Source organism: Talpa europaea (assembly GCF_964194135.1).
Source record: "Talpa europaea genome assembly, chromosome: 2".
In the NCBI taxonomy this organism is placed as follows: domain Eukaryota; kingdom Metazoa; phylum Chordata; class Mammalia; order Eulipotyphla; family Talpidae; genus Talpa; species Talpa europaea.
Genome location: NC_140068.1, coordinates 89,109,343 through 89,132,005, shown reverse-complemented (window position 1 = coordinate 89,132,005; position 22,663 = coordinate 89,109,343). Strand labels below are relative to the sequence as shown.

The 22,663-nt window shown below is 45.3% G+C and overlaps 1 protein-coding gene across 6 annotated transcripts in view; it reads right to left on the bottom strand.

Annotated features, from left to right (window-relative positions):
* Positions 1–1,445: 1,445 nt before the first annotated feature.
* The window catches only part of TRERF1 (transcriptional regulating factor 1), a gene marked incomplete at both ends in the record, with an annotated part of 35,364 nt that continues 14,146 nt past the window's right edge, over positions 1,446–22,663 (bottom strand). For 4 of the 6 annotated variants that reach the window (XM_084227842.1, XM_084227845.1, XM_084227843.1 and 1 more), the window contains 5 exons: positions 1,446–1,770; positions 5,149–5,360; positions 7,597–7,800; positions 13,793–13,906; positions 16,407–16,495. In XM_084227842.1, the coding sequence (XP_084083968.1) occupies positions 1,446–1,770; positions 5,149–5,360; positions 7,597–7,800; positions 13,793–13,906; positions 16,407–16,495 (944 nt within the window). Of the gene's footprint in view, positions 1,771–5,148; positions 5,397–7,596; positions 7,801–13,792; positions 13,907–16,406; positions 16,496–22,663 lie in introns of all 6 variants that reach the window. The other 2 variants (XM_084227844.1, XM_084227847.1) reach the window with 1 other exon arrangement.

The window sequence follows — 22,663 nt, the reverse complement described above, 5'->3', positions numbered from 1 at the left end:
AAGTCACAATACTTTAATGCTTAAAGTGACCACAAGTGGCCATCTGCTGGGGCCAGGCCCTGTCTAAAGGCCACACTCACTTATTTGCCTTCATAGTGGGATGGGTCAATCTGACAGAGCTCAAAAGCCTGAGCTTAATGCCATTTTTGCAGAATTACAGCTTTATTACCTTCAAGTACCAACAGCAACCCGGCTGACAGGGACAGGAAGAGGCAGAGCAAAGTTATGTGGCTAGGAGATTTCTAGGAGTGCTTTGGTAAATGACTTTCATGAATACATTCATTGTTTGAATGCAAACATGGTAGCTAAAGTGGTATCTGAAACCACTTTTGTTGCCTTGAATGCTATTTGTTTTGTATTTGTTATCAGATGTATTAGGTAACCCTTTCCCACATAGTTAGCGTCAAGGTAAATTTCAGTCCAGCATAGGTGAATTATAGCAAAAACCCAGTGAGTGAGGTTTCACAGTATTTCCACGTGGCACAGAGTAATTTTTCAGAACTCCTCTGACCATTAATGGTGTTGCCAAAAAAAAAAAAAAAAAAAAAAAAAAGGGCTCTTCCAATGTAGTTTTTGGGCAAAAGAACACTGCTTGGCATTCCAAGTACTTGAATGTGTGTCCTTCCTAAAAACAGCTCTGGCAACCTCACAGTTTGAGTGATCTTCCTTTTAGAGGGTCTCCAGTCTGTCCCGCAAAACATAGCTCTGCCAGCCAACGCGGGTTGAATGGGAGCCAACTGGCCTGCAGGGATCACAGAAGAAGACACACTTATTCTATGATCTGGGTCCTTAGCAAATCACTGCCTAGGAGTGAAAACCTGAAATTATACAGTACTTAGTTCCTAGAAACAGGCCAATGAGTGACAGGCAAGGCAGGGAGAAAACTTATTTTCACATTTGGTCAACTCTTCAAACGACATGTGTGCTTGAGGAAAGCCGTGGGACACAGGGGCTTGCTTGGCAAAGATACTAAGTTCACTGCAAATTGCAGAGTAAGGTCAGGACAGAACAGAAATACCTCTGGGTAGGAAAGGATGGCCCAAGACCCCAGCATGAAGAGGGTAGCCTGCTTCATACACACAAACACATACACACTCACAGCAAGCTTTGGGATAAAAGGCAACCACGATGGTTGGCATCTGAAAGCAAAAGAACATGAACCTCAGATTCATTCCCTGCCAGGAATGAGTTCATGGGAATGTAGCCCATATGAAACACCTCTTAAATAGAGTTGTGCCAATTATTTATTCCCCCCAACCTCCCACAAAAACATTTTTTTTTAAATAAAAGGAACAGAACTGGAAATTTTTTTTCTAAACCTGAATAAAATGACCACTTTTTAGACAGGTAGTTTAAAATGAATACAAACAAGCAGGCAGTCTGGTTTCCTGATTAATGAAGATGGAGGTTGTGGGTTTTCGCTGTCTCTAAGGACAAGCAGGGCTTTATAGTTCTGTGTCACCCCGAAGCAAGACTGAATCTTGATCATCCAAGAGGAGATCAGTGTCCACGACCTCAGCCCCTTCCATGACGCCGCCTAACTGCTGGACAACGTCGTCATCGAGGATGTCCACATCCTTGATAGGTTTGATCAGATTCAGCTGGTCCAGGGGCAGCAGCCCGGGCGCCCCCACCGGCCCCGTAGTCCTCTCGATCGTGGCTGCCATTTCAGCAGCAAAGGCTGCCTTCTGGGCCTTTTGCCTCTGCTGTTCCTCCTGCTGCCTATGAGTCTTCATGTGTGCATTTCGGCTTTTGATCTTGAAGAAAACTCTGAAAATAAAGAAGAGACATGTGAAATTTGGAAGGAGATCTGAGGGTAGAAATCCGGACATCCAGATGTGTGGCGTGGCATCTGGTCTGGGGTGGCTTTGACAAGGTGGCCCCTTTGCTCCTAGGACCTGTTCCACTGGTGACCCATCACCTCCCCTCTTCCTTCTCCAAGCATTACAAGGAAAGGGAGGTAAGAGAAACACACATGGGGCGTCAGGCTTCTCCGTGTGACCATCAATGGAGAGTGAATCCTCAAAGGCCTTCCTGTCCATCTTTGGCCTGGAACACATTCCTTCTCCTCCTCGGCTTCCCCTTTTTTCTTGTTAACACTAACCAAGTCCTCTTGACCAACAGGAGAATCCCCAAATCATGTGAATGAGGTCTGACAGTCCCCCTCATAAGAAGCCCATCCTCCAACTCTGGCCTACAGTCAAAATTCTTGAGGCTTTCCCCACACACACTTGGTGTGGCTTCTCTTTCCTCAGCGCCTCCAACCAAACTCTTGTCCCCTCTACTTGCACCGAATGCTTTTCTCAAGGGAACCACTCACTCTGGGTGGGCCCTCCTCTCTTATTATTGTACTTGTCTTCTGAGCTGCAACTACTCCTCTTTTCACCCAAGTCTCTTTCTTGTGGGCTATCCTATCACCAGCATCTCCTACTATTGCTTTATCATGAAATAGTGGTTCTCATCTAGGGGTGATATTGCCTTCCTCAGAAAACATCTAGCAAAGTGTGGAGACATTGTTAATTGTCACAACTGGAGGCAGTGGAGGTGATACTTTCGGAAATGAGTGAGCAGAGGCCAGGGATGCTGCTAAAGAGCCTACAATGCAGAGGGCAGCTCCGCTTCCCCAAACAAGGAATTATCAGACCCAAAATGTCAGTGCTGACGTTGAGAATCCCTAGAATAAAGGGTCTGCAAACTAAAGTCAGTGGGTCAAATCCAGACCCCTACCTGTTTTTATAAATAAAGTTTTATAGTAACGTGGCCATGTCTATTTGTTCACAATGTCTATGGCTGCCTTTGCACTACAAGGCAGAGCTGAGGAATGAGAGTAGGCCTACATTTTGGAATATTCTACCTGGGCCTTTTGCAGGAAGTTTGCCCAGATGTGAGACTGCCTTATTTTGGAAAGGGGTGGGCATAGCACTTTATATTCATTCCTGTGCTGATTAAGGAGGAAAAAAATTGATTTTCAGACCCACGCCAAACAGCACTGGACATACTGAAAATTGTTTAATGCAATGAACATCATCTCAGCAACCACAAGAGGCACTCAGAATGTTTGCCTAATGTTGTTCCTAGTGTGGAAACCCACAGAAAACATCGCTATTTTCCATAAAATCGTTAGACTAGAGTTATGGTAGAAAAAAAGGTCCATAAAAACAAGACAAGGAAAACATTTAATGGGTGCCACTGAAAATAGCCAGAAAGCTTGAAAAACTTATCTTTGTTAAAGGTCCTTTGTCTCCACCTGGTGGAACAAAGAGTCACAGAATGTTTGAACAGAGTAAGTGGAAGGTGCTGGCTTCTCTCAGAGGAACTGACAAGACCTCAAGTTGCCCACACTTCCAGCCCAGGGCCATCAAATGAGAGATATTAGAGAAGGTATTCTTACTTCAAGTAACTACGTCTAATGATCAATCAGGCGCTTGTTTCTTCCACTGTGCCATGAAGATGTATCATGTCCAGGCTCTGAAGGACATCAGAGCACAGCAGAGGAGACCAACACCTAAATTTTCTCCCTGCTCTTTGTACTTCACAAAGGAGAGGGAGAGTCACCAGCTCTAATTCATTGTGGTAGGTGCCACCATACTGAGTCAAGTTCACTCAGAAGCTAAGGACGCAGCCAAGGCCAGTCTGCATCACCTGAATCCCCATTCAGCTGAGCACCACACAAGCAGCTTAACCTCAGTTTCCCTGCTCATAAAAAAGAAACTACTAGAAGTACCGACTCATTGGAGTATTTAAAGATTTTGTTTTAAAGATGGAATTAATCAATATACGTAAGAATCCTTTAAGACAGTACTGAACAGTGAGTACCTGATAAATGGCAGCTATTATTAAGTTGCCTGAAATAGTCTATAAAGGTGGTATTGTAAACAGAGGTTCCAAACACCCTGTTAATAACACTGGGGATGTTGGTAGAGTTTACCAAGTAAAACTTGGAAGAGTTTTAGCAGCTTCCTTGTTGGCCTCTCTCCAGGTAACACTTCTCTTTACATCTGAAGCATTAGAGATTATAGGAAGCATAGCTCCTTGAAGGCTGTTCCAAAAGACAATGTAAGGCTGCCTTCCATGTCAGGCACTCACTGAGAAAACTGTAATTCTATACTAGATGCTGTGGATAGGGAACCATGTGGGCCTTACCAATATATTTTCTACCAAAAGTAAATAAAGAAACAAAGCAAACCAACAGGAAGGAGCAGTGGTCAGAAGCCCAGGCTCTGCAATTGAGCACAGTCAGTTTCGGATCTCAGTTCTGCGTCTAGTGATGGTGTGACTTGGGGCCATTTCACGTAATTTTCCAATCCTTATTTGTAAAACAAGGAATAAAAACTGTATCTGAACCACATGGAGTTTTTGTGTGGGTTAAATGAGTTCATGCACTTAAAGTATAGAACAAAGTAAGTGCTCTGTAAATGTCAGCCATTGTTATTACAATGCACTGTCAGAAGGGCAGGGGAATGACAAATGGGATATATCTCATGAGTCAACTTTGCTCAATTGGTTGTTCTAATTTGAAGCATTGCAATAGAAAGTATTCAAGGTTTAATTTTAATATGATAACAGTTTTTAGTAATTGATTAGTGATGTCTGCCCTGGGAGCAGGAATGAGTAGTAGTGGCAGATAAGCCATCTCTGCTACAGATAGTTCCTGATTAGGTGTTTTAGAGCCATTCTCAAATCACTCAGCCAGGATACAGAGAGGGTGACAGTATTGAATATGGTCTGGGAGTGAAGGGAAGAAGTAGGGAATCAGAATCCCATTCATCATTTCTGGAAAACTGTCGAGTTTCTTAAACTTTTAAAAAATTAAATTGTCATTTGTTTATATAACTATGTAACTTTGGGAGTACAACTTCACACCTCCATTGTGTACCTACTAAGAATGAATTCTGTCAGACTCCCTTTCATTACACAGACTCCCTTACTCTCTGAAAATGCCTTCTTATTAGGCTTTAGGACATCAGCATGATCATGTTCTCAGTGACAGACAAGGTCCACTCACCCTGAGGTACCAAAACCCAAGGATGGCATTAGGAGAGCGTGGGTCCCTTTGCTAGCTGGGGAAACCTCAGACTACCTCGGTCTAGCCCTCACGAGAATACCGGTCACAAACTTAGATTCACTCCCTGGTCCAGCTCCACCTACTTGCCACACTCCTTGCAGGGGAAGATGGTGGTGGGGTCTGTCTCGCCGCTGGTGGTGCTGTGGGAGGGCGAGCTCTTCACTGAGCAGTACCCGCTCTGGGCACTGCCAGGCTTCTGCTTCCCAGAGGGGACAGCACCCCGGGCTTTGGTCACCTGGTTGGTGCCACCGTGGATACGGGCGTGGCCATTCAGTGCCTGTCGGGAGCTGAACACCTGGGGAAGAAAGGGAGTGACATGACATCTACAGTCCTGAAAAGGAAATTAGGGTTATTAGTTACTCAGTGGCAAAACATGGCATATTAGAAACAAGTGTCTAATGACAGAGCACAGGGGTTTTATACATGCCAATTTTGGGCAGATGTCTCAGAAAACAGAGATCGAATACCACAACCACAAACACTTGCCAATAAAAACCCCCACGGTTGTTAAGATCAGAAGACAAGAGGCGATGTAGCAGGGGGGTCAAGGACAAAGTCACCATGTGGAGGCCAGGAGACTGGGGCCAGATCTATCGCCTCTGTCTAAGATCCTTTCCCTCCACCCTTATTTTTTTCCATTTATAAAATGAGAAAGGGGTTGAATCAGCTTTTGAAATTTTTTTTTTAAGCCAGAAATTATTCCTCCACCCCATCCAGAGCTACATTTCTTTCCCCCCCAGGTTTAGGCAAAGAGTAAAACCCACACAATGGTTTCCTCTGTGGTTTTAAAAGTCATTAAAAAAAAAATCCCTCTTGTTGAGCATTTCTGACTGGGACAAGTAAGATGATTTCCCACTCAGTAAGGAATTTACTGGATACCAAACATGGCCTTGAGGAAGCATCCAGTTTCTAAACAAAATAAGGAAATACTGTCATTTTAAAGTCACATCTTAATCACCTCTGAGTGGGTGCCCTCTATACAAAATGGCAATGAAGGAGTAGGGCGTCTGGCCATCAGTCATCAAAGGCAGCAACAAGCTAGCAATTTCTTATGTTCTCTTCAAAGCTAATGCAATATGTACAGAACCTTTTCTCTTTCCACTTTTTCATTTTTTTCTTACATGTAAATCAAGTTCATGTCTGCTTCAGGATCTAAATATTTCAAAGGCGGTTGCTCTCTTCATCTAAGTGACAGACTTAATAAGCAGCATTCAGAACACTCTGGAAAAGAGTATTGTCCTACATAATGGACAAGCAAAGGTAAGTGCTAACTTGAGTAAAACAGGACTTTCAGTGAAAAGAGCAACATTCTTATTTTTTGAGTAATACCTTTAGAACGTGCCTATACAGGTGTGCCCGGCTTTAAGAAACCTTTCAGGGTAAAGCTCAACAATTCAGACGCGTAGGGGATCAGTGGGGGCTGAGAGTCTAAAGTAAACAACTTATAAAATAGCCTCTAAAATGAACAGGGAGGCTTAGACAAGGCCAGTACAGAGTCGGGGAGGCCTTCCTTTAATGCTAACAACTCGCAAATAGTGAATTCCTTTTATTTTGACCTAAGGATGCTGCAAATGGATCTGAATACCGGGTTAAGTCATTACACAGACTCCCTTTCAGTCAGTTTATAAGATTAATTCACTTAGTAAATCTCCCCGCCCCCTCAAAAAAAAGTAAAAAAATTTTTTTGACTCAATTTTTGTAACAATGAACTCAGGTTTCAAATTACAGTTGACCCTTGAAAACACAGGTTTGAACTATGTAGGTCCACTTACACTCGGATTTCCTTGTGAGCAGACGATGAAAACTTACAGTGTGGCTAACGACCGTGCACACGGTGCCAATGTCTTTTCTCTCCCTTATTATTTTCCTTATAACATTTTCTTTTCTCTGGCTTACTCTAATGTAAGAATACAGTGTGTGACATTCAAAATATGTGTCAATTGACTGTTTATGTCATCCCGTCACAAAGCTTCCAGTCAACAGTGGGGTATTGAGTTAAGTTTTGGGAAGTCACAAGTCTTACGTGGATTTTTAATGTGGAGGAGGGTCAGTGCCCTGAACCCCCAAATTATTCAAGGATCAATTTCAGGGACACTTGAACTGCTGATACAATATGGAATATGAAATGCAAAACCTTCCAGACAGGTAAAACTGCAGGCAATGCAGGGGCAAGGGATTATGTCAGAGGACAGACAATCCTCTGTGGGCTCCCCCAGTGCTGCCAGATGCATGTCTACAGGGCACAACCTGGTGTGACACAGTCCACAGGACTGGAGAGGCAGCTGCCTGAGGGCAGGGAGCCTCTGTGTCCTCCAAGCACGCAGCCAAGTGCCTGACACATCACGCTCCAGAAATATCCACTGGTCAAATGAATAAGTAAATGGAATGAAAGAAAGGACACCACACGGTCCCGCTGCCAAATCTTCATGGCTGGAAGCGCACCCTTTCTAAAATACAACGTCTCTTAAAGCCAGGCACAGTCGTATGGCCCCCAGCAGTCCCGGGTCCCCGGAGGTCGCAAAGACACTTACAGCCCCGCAGTTGGGCATTTCACAGATGAAGGAGCCTGAGGGCTGGCAGAGGGCCTGCAGCGGGGGCCCTTCGGTGGGAGCCAGGGCAGGCCCTGGGGGAGGCTCTGGGGACTTCGGCACTTCGCTCTCTTCTTCTCTAGTGGATTTCCTATCTTCTTCAGGGTCCTCCTCCTCCTCCTCTAATTCCTCTTCTTCTTCACTTGTCTGGTATTAAGGCAATAAAAGCAAAAGGGGAAGTCCCCAAATGGCATTTTTAGTTGATGAACAGAATCCACAGGCCGGGAGAGGAGAGGAGGGCTGTGTTGGTTACTATCTGCCTAAGGAGTAGTGAAGAGACCCTGGGGAAGGAACGCGGTCTATAAAAGGTGGGTCACTTGGAATTCTGAGGTTCAGGGAGCCCCCTGCCTCTTTCTGGGTCCCCTTATCACTTATATAAAAGTGTGCTGACTGGGAGGAGACATTTCCATAGGGAAAGCTGCCCAGCCCCCCCCATGGTGAAGACCAGTAGACCTTGAAACTGATCGAAACGCAGGCAGGCTGCCCTGCTTGTGGGCCTCTCATTGCGGAAACCCCCGGAGACGGGCTCAAGGTCTATCAGGATTTGTTTTACAGGCCTCATAACACACTCCCCTGTGAGATGACTGACATGTCAGATCTGACCCAAGGCTGAGGTAAGCTCAGGACATGGAGCATCCTGATATGCTCCTGCTCTGCTCGTGCACAAACAGAATGACAGGGCGAACCAAAATGTCTTCGAAAAGGAGTGAAAATCCGGTGGCGCAGCGGTTGAGCGCTGGGTTGCGAAGCTGCCCGCAGCCTCTGCAGCACCGGTTCCATCCCTGGCTGCTCCCCGGCCACTGGAGGAGGGTCCCGCATGGTGCGCAGACCTCTCCTGCTGCCTGCTGCTCCCCTCAGCAGTGTACTTCGGTCCTTCTGCCTGCTCTGCTCCCCGCTCTGGCTCTGGTGAATTCTCTCACCCTCCTGCACTTCTGACTGTACCCAGTGCTTGCATAAATAAATAAATAAATCTTTAAAAAAGGGAGAGAAAATAGAAGAGGCTATTTCCTTTTATTAAGTATTTGTTTGCTTTTTGTACCTGAACATGGACTTGGAGAAATGCCTTCTAGAGGCATTTTATGAAAAAGAGAAAGAAAAATGTTTTCTATGAATAATTATTCTCTCTGCTACCATATCCTCCACCAGCTACAGGTGGAGAATTTAGCAGAAGGTTCTTATACATATCTCAACATTAACAAAATAGCAGGTTACTGGAGTGGATGGAGAAGGTACCAGGGTGGGCTGGGATGGAGGGCAGGGATCTCAGAGGCTTCCTATTGAACCACCTTTTTCTGCTCTATCCTCCCCAGGTTGGGGAGGGTGGCTGGCCCCTCTGGGCCCAGAAAGGACAGAGAACATCAGGGAAAGGGGTTCTATGTTATATCAACCCATTGCAGCTTATGCTTTACAGCACTTTACAATTTACAAAGCACTTTTATACTCACTCTGTTACCGAACAGGCTGTGAACAGTCCTCCTATTTTACAGATAAGGAAAGAAAGAAATGGTCCTCTGCACCTAACCCTGACACCTGCCCCTGCCAGGCTCTCTGCACACCCACGATGAAAGCACATGGGCTCAGTCTGGTTTACTCAAGACAGTGCTGTAACTCAGGGTGAGACCATGAATCTTACAACCCAGAAGCAAGAATTTCCAAGAATAACACAGATTTCTGAGAGTAGTGGTACCCCAGGTCCAGAAGCCACAAGCTTCCTCTCCAGTTTGGATTGGGGTGAGGGGAAAAAGACCATGTCAGTAAATACGGGGTACTAAGCACTCCCCTCACTGATTGAGAACTGTCTGTACTCAGTATCATGTTTATGCATATTAGAGACAATACAGTAACAGCACAGATTTAACAAAGGATCCCAGTTTCCAGTGGATTAATCAGTAATGATTACATTTGCTGAATGACTTCAACGAATACAGATGCAGGCCTAATACATCTTACAGAGTGAATTGTGATGTAAGTTGCAGGTTTCTTATTAATAGAGAATATTTAGGCTGATTTCACTTAAATGGTCTTATTCTCATGTGAATCTACCATCTTTCAATTTCAAGGCGTTTTAAGTAAAATCATGTTAATGTCAAACTCCCAGGGTTCCCTTCATTCCTTTGCAGAACTGGAAGCTTATGGTCTCAAATATCAGTAATTAAGTAGATCATGGCCTCCAACTTGGTATTTACAATAAATTATACAATAACTTCTAATAACAATGGCATCTGGTATTTGTTATAATTATAGTTTTCTTACAATGCCATTCTTTGGCTTAAAAACTTAGAAGAAATGCTCCAGATAGCCACAAAATTACAGATTACATTACACAGTACATACTGTACTGTGATTATGTCTGTCTCAGGAATTTAGCTAGCTTTTATTTTAATTGGCAATCTATACTTGCTCACGAAATGATTTATTATCAAGGTCTATGGCTCACCAAAGTGACTAAGAGATACAAAGATAGGACAAAGATCCCAACACGTAGAACTTTGTATCAACATGTTGGCCACTTTATGATGTATTGTGAAATGAAACATTCAGTAATACTCCCAAATTGGTAGAAGATGGGCAAATATAGGGTGGGAGCTGGTTACAGACTTAACATGGTGCTCAGAACCTTGAGTGTGCACAATAAGCATTTCTGGAAGAAGATATTTTTATTTCTCAGACATACAAATTGAATTCATATTATGAGAAATTTGTAAATTAAAATACAAGTGATCAACAACGCAAATTATACTTAAAACACAAATCTGAGTCACTAAAGATGATGACAACATACTGAATGCCTGCCACGAGTCAGGCATTACACACACACACACACACACACACACATTTCCTTTTTAAGCAAACAAGGTAACTACCTAAAGAATTATTTTTTCCAAAGGTCACAGAGCTGATGAAGAAGCTGAACTGAGATTTAAAACCTATACTCTATGGTGGGCCTGGCACAAATGTCTCCGTGAACTTCTATCTGCCAACGCCTTAGGTTTTTCAGCTTAAACACAGAGATCGTGAACTTCTCAAAACCACTGGAACCAACTGCTTGAACAAGTCAAAGGGGAGGAGGTTGTTCCCCAAACCCCTTGTCAATGGACTGTGCTGTAGGGTGACCTGTGTGGTTAGGCCAGGGGTGAGTTTGTCCTTTGCCCCGGAGCCCTGACTGCTATCCTCCTAAAGTCAGTTGACTGCCTCAGTCGGTTTCTTGAATTGTGCTGAACTTTGGTCACAGCCAGACCTACAGATTTTCCCTGTGTGGGACCATGAGCGTGGGCAGGGGACAGGAAGGTCCTCTCACCTCCTTAACAGAGCTGATCTTGCTCCCTTGTTACCTTCTTCCTGCTGTGGTGACCTCAGCCCTCCTGAGTGAGTGAATGTGCTCTGCTGAATCTTCTTGCTCTCCAAAGAGTAGTCATTCCTCACAAACTCTCCTATTCTCCTCCCACTCCCCAAAGTCCCTGATCTTCCAGAGAGGGTTCGTCTGTGTTCCACCTAGGGGGAATATCACCTGCAGCTTTAAGAAAACACTGAGGACACGTGATCAGGAGACTGGCCCAAGTATCCCAGCAGGGCTGAAGGACAGAGAACAGGACACCTCTGTCCTGGGACTTTGGGGACACCCTGACCTGGGAGGATCCCCATTGTACTCTCCCAGTCTTTACATGAGCCCAATTTCTCATCCACTTGGCAAGCTCGCCTTAGATGGCTGAGTGTGCCTTCACAGTGCCCATAAGGGAGCTGTGAGCGCCATGCTGGCCTTCAATCAAGATTTTCTTGTTTTTATGGTCCTGAGTCATCTCAGCACAGAGCTTTTGTTCTCGCTAAGCATACAGGTTACCAGAGTGTGCATGCTCCTGACCCAGCCTAATTCTGGCCCCTGGTGATTAAGCCCAAGATGGTGTGGCCCCCTCGGCCATCTTGTTGTAAACTTCCCTCTTTAATGTAAGGCTGTACGTTGGCCTGGCACTTCCTAACCATCACATCCAAAGCCCCACTGGCCTGAGATGGCAGCCCCGCCACTTGTAGTAGCATTTCCTTAGCAGCATGCCTCTGCTCAGAATGTCCAGTTCTGGCGTCTCCCTCCAATGAGTTTACAGAGGGACTGCACAGCTGTGACCCAGAGTGACTCCTACCTCAGAAAATGCATACACTTTCATTCACCAAATATTTATTGAGGGCCAACAAGCCAGGCACTGTCATAGGCACTGGGTAACACCTAAACCTAAGAGATATTGATTTGCCTTAGGAAACCATACACTCTGATTTTGCTCTCTTTCAGAGCTCAGAACATTACAGAATTGGAAGGGACTTTCCAAATCATTTAAACCATCTGTCCCATTTCACATGTCAACAAGCCTACAAGCCAGGTTTCTAGGTCTCCAAGTCCAGGATTCTTTGTGCTCCCTTGTTACTATCTATTCTACTCACTTGCTCTGTGTGATCTTGGGCAAGTCCCTTCCCCTCTCCAGGCTTCAACTTTCTGCCTGTGAATGGTGGCATTGGAAGGGAGGGAGTCCCTAAGGCAGTATCTATAATTTTCTGGTCCTCCTTTCATATCTCTTTTAAATACTCTTGGGGTTCACGGTCAACTTTCCATTTGTGTGTGTCATATCTTTCCAACCAGAATATGCACTGGGGGTGGAGGGAATTGGGGCAGGGCAGAGAGAGGACACTGAACACCTCTGGATCAATTGTAGCATTACATATATAATGCTGTCTACATTGTAGGAGTTTGCTTTTAGTTGACTGAGCCGGAGGAGGTGATGTTGCTTTTTTAAACATGAGGCAACAGATGAGCAAAAGCCAATTTTGATACAAGACATCATTATTTAAATCAATCAAACAAATGCCTCGGTCACAGGAAATCTTGTATACAGAATACTGCCATCTCTGAAAGAGAGAATGGAAATACCATTCTATTCTGCGGATGTCTTCCTTTATATATATATATATAGTTGGACCCAAATACATATATATATGTACATACATTTCATAGATAGGCTGAATTCTTAGCAAGGAACTTGGGTGTTGAAGAGCAAACATTTTTACATCTTTCTCTGAGAATCTGCATGTGACTGCTCTTAAATATTACACAAGGGACTCAGGCCCAGTCAACATTCTCAACAGCTGTTTGGTATGAGGCTGTTAAGTGAGTTACTATTTGTAAAATGCCTAGCACAATGCCTGGCACATAGAAAGGGCTATGAAGCACCTGTTAAAGAAAATAACCTACCTATGTGCTAACACAACTGGGGCACAACTGGGAAGGAAGTATAACCGCTAATATGCACACCATTCATGAATCCCAAACACGCCCCCTGATGGCAACAGAGGCTGGTTTTTAATAATTTGTTGTAAGATGTGTAATTCTGGCATACATATACATGGTAGGTAATGCTTTCCACAGAGCGAAAAGGAACTTTCCCCTGACAATGGACGCCGAGAAGAGTGTTAACCACGAGGATGAAAGCAGCAGTAATTACCAAAGCCACACATAAGGGCTTCAGAGAAGATTTTGATCTTGTTACATCTTTAGTAAAAATGTAATCTTAATATGCAGACTTTGGATTGTCTGCAAATGAAGAAAATCACTATTAGGGATAAGTGGTGATAATCAGGATTGGAATAGTCTACATCCTACTAACCAGGTCCTCAATAATTGAGAGTTTCTGCCCTACCTATCTGGAGGTCAAAGTTCCTCATTACTCATGCTTTTTGGCAGCTGTGGTCAAATCTGAGGGCTCTTTCATCTTTTTAAGGCACAAATGTTCTCTGGTTTTCTGTGATGTGGAAGGATCAAGAAGGGCTATCCTAAGGGGCCAGAGGTCACCCCTTTATAAGCCACCCAAGTCAAGGCTAGCCCACCCTGGCTTAACTCCCCTGGCTCTTACCCACCTTGGAACACAGGCCAGCCCTCACCTCCTTAAGTGGATGTTGAGCTACAGGTCAGATCCACAGTGACCTGCCCCCTGCCTAGCTATACCAGGAAGTCAAGGCCTGAATCCCACCAGGGAACTCCTCTGACACCCACTCACGGCTGCCACTGCGGCAGCAAAGCCAAACCAAACACCAGCCACTTACTAACCTGGGTGTGGCGTGGGAGTGGGGCCAGCATAAGCAGCGACTTAGCTTCACTCACCACACAATCGTCAATGATTTCCGCGAGGCGTGTCCGGTGTTTCCGCCCTAACCGCATTATTTTTTTCCACGTATAGTAGTATTCCACGCACTGGGCCACCGTCTTAGACTTCACCTGCCGGAAAGCCATGCAGAGATCAGCTCCAGCAGCAGGCAGTATGCAAAGCAGCATGTTTTTTTGAAAATGTAATTTTGTCATAGGTAATAGGCTTACGCAGTTCAATAAAAAATTGAACAGCCTCCTTTGCGCGCCTGTTCTCCATTCATCCAGTTCTTACTCCCCACCCTGCTACAGCTGGCCCCTCATATTCATTTCTTGGGTCTTATTCCAGAATGTCTTAGTACATAGACCAACAAATGTGAAAATATATCCCTTTTCTTTTTTTCCCCCTCACAAAAGGTGGAATGTTCTATGTATTGTTTTACAGCTTGATTTTTTTCCACGTGAAAGCCTGGAGATATTTTCAGGCAATGCATAGAGAGCTCATTATTATTATTTTTTTTAAACCCATAATGCAGCCTGCTTTTTTCACTTAACATGCATGAATATGTTTGGCTATCTGACTTGCTGACTTTGAAAAGCTATTTGTGAAAAATGTTCCTTAATAATCGAAGAAGGAGGGCCTCCCTGGTGGTGCAGGGGTTAAAGACAGTGTTATCAAGCTAGCTCCAGCCACTGCAGCATGAGTTCGATCCCAGCCGGCCAGGGAGCTACATGGCGCAGCAGACCTCTTCCGCCTTGCCTGCTGTTCCCCTCAGCAGTGTATTTCAGTAGATCTGCCTGTTCTGCTCCCACTCTCTCTGCTGAATCCTCACCACCCCCCACCTCTGGCTCACACCCAAGTTCTTGTATGCATAAATAAATCTTAAAAAAAAAAATCGAACAAGGAATATAAGGGGAAAATTATGAAGGCAAGAGCGTAGTTTTTGCAGGAAACCAATTCGCCATGTTCAATCCCAAAGGCAAAGGCAGATTTTTTTTTAATTTTAATTTTTTTAAATATATTTTTAAAGATTTTTTTATTTTATACAAGAAACAGGGTACAGGCCAGATGTGCAGGAGGGTGAGAGGATTCATCAGAGACACAGCAGGGCACAGAACAGGCAGAATGACCGAAATACACTGCTGAGGGGAGCAGCGGGTGAGACAGGAGAGGTCTGCCACGCCAAGTGGGTTGCTCCGTGGCTGGTGGGCATTAAGCCAGTACTGCAGAGGCTGCAGACAGCTTCACAGCACTGCGATCAACTACCTGCACCACCAGGGAGGCCCCAGATTTTTATTTTTTATTTTAAAAAATCTGGACCACCCTGGCTTAATTCCCCTTTATATATTTTAAAGAGAAAACATTCTTTTGTTTAGTTCAAATATCTCTAAATTCAAGGTGGGGTTCAATAATGTGGGTTTTCTGGAGGCAGATAAAAGGCTGGCCATACCTTTGGGGGTGGGAACACAGTTACCTACATGGTAAGATGAGGAGAACATACCAGAAGTCCTATCTCCCTATGCTGCCCCTTCATATCTACTTGCAATCTTGAAGTCCTATACCAGAATCGCCCAGGGAGTAAGGAATGACCTAGGGAGCTTTTGTTTGAAAGCCTGCATGGCTGGTGAGTATGACACAGGGACCATCACCTGTCACCAAGGAGTGGGGCCTTGACATGAGGCCTGGGACAGGTCAGTCTCAGAGGAGGGGGGACTCAAGAAAGACTGGGTTCCTGAGCTGCTAGTAGGCATCAGGGCAGCAAGGAGGGATGTGGCCTCCAAAGAAGGGCAAGGTGGAAGTGAATACAGATTTGAGAGACAAGGCAAATTGGAGAAAACAACCACCTATTCTGATTCTTGTCCAGGAAAGGCTCGGGATTAAAAACAGGTAACCTGCTCCCAGGATAACAATGAGGACCTTTGGCCTAGCCTGGAGCCAGTGAGGGCTGTCATAGGGGACCTGTTGTTTGATTTCACACCACTCCATCATTCATCTGTTTGCTTTGAATCATTTGTCTTTGAATCATCTTTTTCTTTGAATCATCTTTATCTTTGAATCATTTTAACTTTGGGCCTAAACTACCTCTCAGCCAATTAAGGCCTATTAAGTTTATTATCTGCTGTATACAATGCTACTTCATTTATGGGAAAGAACTATATTTTGCTGTGAAGTGCTAGTAACTATGACATCTTATGATTGGGGATCCAATACCAGAAACTCTGCTACTGGCTGTGGGGAGGGAACGTGTCCTCCTTTCTCCAATTTCCCAGAAAAAAAAAATCTATCAGAAATACCATAGATCTGTCAAATATACATGAAATAAAGCATGTAAGTTGTGAACCAGAAGCCCTGGTTCTATTTATTCTGATGGAGTTTATAAATTATGCATTTTTATTAAGATGTAAACAACCCCCACCATGGCCATGTCCAAATAATGTATGTTCCTCTTTTCCTCCACATCCCCAATATGGAGGTCCTGTCACCCCATAACAAATGCCATCCATCACCAGTGAAGGGTGGAAGACATTCTTTTCTTATAAGAAGATTAAACCAGTAACTGAATATTTCTATACATCTTTAGGTGTACAATTTCCCCAACTTGAAATGAACAATGGGAACAAGCATGCTTACCATCTTCTGTACAAAAATAAAGTCTTTGCTGTAAGTGGCCAGTGCTTTATTAAACAGTTTTCTTTCTAGGGAGGTCCATTTGTCCGAACCTATAACAAAATACAAATACCTTAAGAACAGTTCACAGTTCTCTCCACTTTTAGTTGCTGGTTCATTTACAAAATACAAAGTTCAGCAAGTGATGCAATACACATCAAACTCCCTTTTGAACAAAACACTAGTGTAATGTTTAGCAGCTCTGACACCTGGGTTTAAATCCCAGTTACAGCCTTGACGTTGGCATTCCTGAACCTGAGACTCAGTTTTATTACTGACGAATGGGAACTATTCTAGTTGTCCCCACCTCCAACGATTTTTGTGAAGGCTAAAGATACACACAAAAAATGCCCAGCTCAGTGAGTGGAAATAGTGAGGGTTTGACAAATTTTTGCTATGGTTTTGCAAATTACGATGTTCATATAGCAAAGGTTCTTAAGATGTGGGGAGTCACAATCAATGGGGAGGCAAACCAGCAGGTACTGTATTCAAGGTGACAAGTGCAATGAGGAAGGTGAAGGTCAGGAGCCAATGGGGCATAAAGGAGGACCTCACACTCAGGTTATGGCCCTGGGTAACTGGGAAGGCTTCCAGGTAGAGAAAACGCCTGAGTTGAGTTATAAAGGATATGAGAGCAAATCAGGCAAGAAGGAAATGAATGGGAATTCTGGGGAGAGAAAAATGTGCAATGTCAGAGGCAAGCAGTGGGATGACGCATTTTATTCATTCATTAATCCACTCAACAGACACTTCAGGTGTCTGCTACATGCAAGATGCTATGCTAAGGGCAAAAAATCCAACTGTTCTTAAAAAAAGTAAAATAGCATCACTGTTTAATGTTCATTTAAAAACAAAGAGCTATTTATTCATTTCTATTTCTAACAGTCTATAAGGAAAAACTCAACGTGTTTAGGTGCTTATTATATGTAAGTTCTAAGCCTTCATAGATATCAGTCATTTGGTTCTACCAACAACCCTGCAGACTGGCACTACTGTTCCCCATTTTTCAGCTGAGAAAATGAAGGTGTTCAAAGAATGAGCAGTCATCCAGTGTGGTTCAGCTAGAAGCTTCCAGAAGCTTGTCTATGAAGCAAGAAAGCCAGAAATAAGGTCTACTTCTAAGAGGAGACTTTCTTCTGGGGGGTCCACAGTAGCTGGTCCATAGTTCATTCTTCTGGTGTTCTGGACTCTCTCCATCTCTGATTCTTTGGCTGGTATATGGCTGAACTTTTGATATTTCTTTACTTCTCAGAGTTGTAATCCCTCAAACCATAGTATTTTCCCATCCAACCAGGACGAGTGGAAGGTTTCCAGTTTTATGGTTGACTAACTCAGGAAACAGGAATTGTTTCCTCCCTTGGAAGGTTCACACAAAATTAGTGAATCAGGTGGAGGGTGGAGGTGGCAGGGGGTGGAGAGCCTAGAATCCTTGCGAGAGTAGGTAACTTCTTGACGGGTCCTTAAGCCAAGAGTGCTGGCTCAGACTCCACAGTTGGGCTGGTTCAGACAGCTCAAAAAGCAAGGCCACCACCTGGTTGTAAGTTTATCTCTACTCCTAGAAGGAAAATGGTTTTTCGATGAACCCTCAACAGAAGGAAGCATTTCCCATAGGTTCCAGAGGCAGAGACATCTCTGGCTGTGCAACAGGGAGAAGGGGGCTTGGGTGTTTGGAGAAACTTTGCAGGAGTGGATGTGAGCACCGGTGGGTGACATCTGGGGCTCTGGAGATTCCATTACCTTTCTGTTCAGCATTCAAGGCCCTGGGTTTGGTACTCCTATGCTCTCCTTACCCAGGGCAGAGACAGAAAGAGAAAGCCAGAGAGGACTAACCAACGAGATGACCAAAGAGCAGTCACAGTTCCTTTTAGGCATGCACCAAAATAGCAAATAAGTAGGAAGGATCTGAAAGATGATGGAAGATGATCCCATCACAGCAGCTGAGTCCCTGGACAAGCTTCTAAGACGGCTCATGTGCTGCCTGCAGCAGGTCCAGAGTCTGCAGCTCCAGGAAATCAGGGGGCATTTTCCTATTGAAAGTCCTCAACTCGATCAATGGGAACAGTTTCCACCCTCAGACAGGCCATACGTTTCCTGGAGTGCAGCTTATGCAGCCTTCTCAGGCCAGCAGCCTTCACAGTGGACACTTTCACCCCACACCAGCTTATTACTGCTCAAGCAGTAGTGTTAGGGTATCAGGCCTATTCTGGAGACACATGTTCCTTCATGCCCCCAAGTGGCTTGCCAGCTGGGACCCCATGGGAGAAAGAGCTTTTCATGGACTGTTATGGGGAATCCCAAGCCTCTGTGATGAGTTTTCAGTCTTCCCCAATCTGGATAGGAATCTGTCCGCTCCTGCTTTCCTCTCGGTGCTTTTCTCCTACGCCAAGGCTGTCGGCGCAGGGAGCATGTGCTCAGAGAGTAAAAGATGGCTTCTCGATGTAGTCCTAAGGTCTGTGCTTTTGTGCAAATAACAGTACTGCCCGCACGGGTCTGTTCAACAAGGTTGTCTATGAAGCAAGAAGCAGGGTCGGTAAAGCAAGTCTGTCTCAGGATTATACTGGAGCAGGCTCCATCCTCACTGCATCTGATCACTGCATTGCCCACAGGCCTGAGAATCCATCGCAAGCTCCCAGCCTGAATTCCCAGGCCCAGGTTTCATATATAGAAATAACACCACTGTGCCCTTCCCAAACAGTAGGATCACTGCTGTGATAATAAGAAAAAGGGGGGGTCTTTTGTCTGGAGGCAAAGGTTCTGCCACGTATTCCTTTTGTGGCCCCAGGTAAATTTACTTCTCAGAGTCTGTCTCCTCTCCTGTGACATGGGGATCCTGAAGGTCACCCTGACAGTGTCTTGTATGAAGTAAGTGCACAGTGAAGGTCTCAGACCTTAATTGTCATTCAGAGAGCAGATTCTATGTCCAATACAGAAGCTATCCGCTGCTGACATGAAGTGTCAGTGGTACTCGTGAATCTTCCTTGTTCTGAGCATGGATAATCATACCGCCTTACTCCATGCTACTCAGGATTCCCAGTCTTCCATCCCCAGCCCCTGTATTCCTCCTATAGTCCAGAGTAAAGGAAGGAAGGGTCCAGGTGGCTCTCCTGCCTGGAGTCTTGGCCTCACTGGCACTTTCTTCATTCTTCGACAGAGTTCTAAGCCAGCCTTTCTTGGGCTCTGCATCTTGGACAAAGTCCAGGATAAAATGCTGCCTCAAACCCTCCCCTCTTCTCTGTCCTTCCTTTCTCTCCAGGATCCCTGCTGTCCACTCAGCATGCACACAGGGTTAGTGGGTTGACATCGCCCCAGCGCTCATTTGTTCTACCTGGGGATTCCTGGCTATTGGGCTATTATCAGCAGGGGCCCTTAACAAGACGATTAAGGCTAATTACAAAGCGCCTAATTAGCTGGATGAAACCGGTGCTGGAACAGTATCCAGAGGAAAAACGTTCTGAGCTTCTGTTGCTGGGAAACAAGCTCTGGACCGTGGCTAAATTTGGGGCCATGCAAAGTGAACCTAGGCAATTAAAAAGAGGCACAGAGAGGTGAGACAAAGTCTGAGTGCAGAAGAGGGCCTTTTTGTCTTCCATTCAAGAGTTAGAAACTTTTATTGATGCTGTTAGTACAGTTACACAAGACACATTTATTGTAGAAAAATTGCGGACTGTTTTTGTATCAGGTTATCACTTCTCTGAATGGTTTTCCATGGTGGGTGGAGGCTGAGTAAATTTTCAGGAGGGCAGTGTGAAGCACGCTGCTGCCAGCGTTCCCTCTGAAGGCGAAAGGAAGGCCTCCATCTGCATCCAGCACTTGAACTTGTTTGCGAATCTCTCTTTACAAGTGCTGTCAGGCAAAGCAAGAGTTCAGTTCCTGCCCTTGGGGGGACCACTACACAGCCAGAGACATGGGCTAAGCATGCCTGGCAAATGACATCACAGATGTGTTTCTTGCAAAGTATTCTCTTGAGTATGTAATTCTGTCTCATCAAACTGGGGCAGCTGCCAAGACAGAGACCAGCCCTCTCCCAACCAAAGGGGTATTGATTTCCTCCAGGTCTCCCTCATCTCCGGAGTTGGGTCAGGGTTCAGGACCCAGGAGCACTTGGCTGTGCTCACTGACCCACAGTAGCATAGCTGAACCTTTGCCAAGAAGCCCAGGGCCTTTTCTGATTGTGCCTCCATGCCCATCTGCAGGCACTACCAGTTCAATGAAATGCCAAGGACACTGCAAGTCTCCTAATTGCAACCACCATTCCTCCTGGTCCTGACTCCTAACATTCAAGTCTTCCCCATCCAGTGCCAGGGCTAACTGGGAGCCTCTGCAAGCAAATGCTACCCAAGCATGGGTGCACGGTGAGAGGGCTGAAGGTGCACTTTGGGCTGAGCTAGGGGTCTCCACAAACTCCTTCCTCTGAGGCCTCCACAGGGCTCCTCTGGCTTTGGCAAGCAGCCCCAAGATCTGGGTGAATGGCCCACCTTTTCTAAGGCCCCAGCATTGGTCACTTTTTCCTTTTCTTACTAAATTTCTTGGGAGGGGATGGAATGGGAAGGTCATGAGTAAAGTAAGGAAAGTGATTTTCACAGTCCTGTGCCTGTTTCTCCCAAACTTGCAGCCTCCTTCTCCGAGCCCAGTCTTTCTGCCTTCCCTCCAGGGCACGGACAAGTCTGGGAAATTTGATCTTTCTCTTGAGATAAGTGGGAGTTTAGAGTGCATTTTCAGGATCAGGAATCGGGGTGAGGTGACACTGGCCACAGCCAGAGCTAGAAGCCAAAGAAGATGCAGAAGACAGTGTCTCTGAGAGTCTGGAATTGAACTAACAGTCCTACTGGAGTGCAACCTGGTGAGGCCTGAAACCAGGGCCGGGGCATGGGACTGAGATTCACTGATACCCTGGAATCAAGCCAGAGGATGAGATGGTGGCTGGTAGTGGAGGCACGTGATAGGGGCAGGCTTGGTGATCTCCCCTGTGCCTTGGAAGGGAACTGTTATAGAAATGGTCATACTTTAGAGATCAGTGATCTCTGCCCCTTTTGTTCATAATTCTAGAAGATTCTCTGAGGCCCAATCTGTGATCATTTCCTGAAGAAGGCAAATGACTGACAGATGGAAGTGAGCACCTTTTCTTGGTGACAGTAAGCAGGATACCAACCCTCCATACCTCAGTTCTACTTCTCTTGCTTCCAAGGGTTGAAGAAAATTCCAGGAGGCAACAGAGTCCTTCCTGGTATACTTGTGCAGGAAAGGGGGTAGGGGATAGGTAACAGATTAGCTAGGGTACCGCCAACCCCAAAAGATCATTTTAGCAGAGTTTAGGGCACCCACTAATTTCAAAGTTCTTGGTATTATTTTAGTGTTTTTGTTTTACATTGCCTGGGGTAGGGGGTGGCTTCTAGTCAGTCTATAGCTTTTCAGCCTTTTCTATGTCATGATACACATAAGAATATTTGTTTGGCATACTGGGAAGAACTGGAGGGGATTTGGGATGCAGACAAGGTCGCTCACAGCTGGAGCTGACCAGTGCAGAGGCGCCCGCCACACAGCCACCCTAAGGGTCAAGGGCAGCTGTGTCTCAGAGTGGATGATTGGAAAGAGCCTTCATGTCTACCAACTGCCTCACCCACTCTGCAAAGAAGCTTAAGACAGGCTCTGGGAGGCTGGACAGGCTGTCAAGGTTTAACAGGCAGCAGATGACACTGAGAATTAAGAGAGGATTGAATTGTTTCCACGGCAGATCAGGGAGGACACCCACATCTTTCTACCCACACTCAGGGCAGACACATAGCAGGAAATGATGACAACATTAATAAGAAACCGCTCCTTGTGGCCGGATTAAATGATGCATTTCTCATGCCACATGTCCATTTTGTGCTTGCATCATTGCAGTGGTGGCCTGTGTGCTGAAGGTGATCACAGGCAGGCATCCTGGATTTGCTGGGCTCACATGGCAGTTTCTGATGTTTTTCTACCCTGTGATGACAGGCAAGAGGGCCGGCTCAGAAGAAAAGCGCCTTAAGTGAGGCCAACAGTAGTGGAAGGAGGTAGTTCACTGAAAATGTGGCAGCCTTTCCCTTGGACCAGCCACTTGGACCAAGAACTGGAAAAGCGATTTCCAGGTCCAAATCCCACTAGTTAGCACCTACCTGTGGAGGGTCTGTCCAAGGCACCAAAGGCACCTTCAAGTGATTAACAATCCAAGGGCACTGGAGGATTCGTTCCCCTCT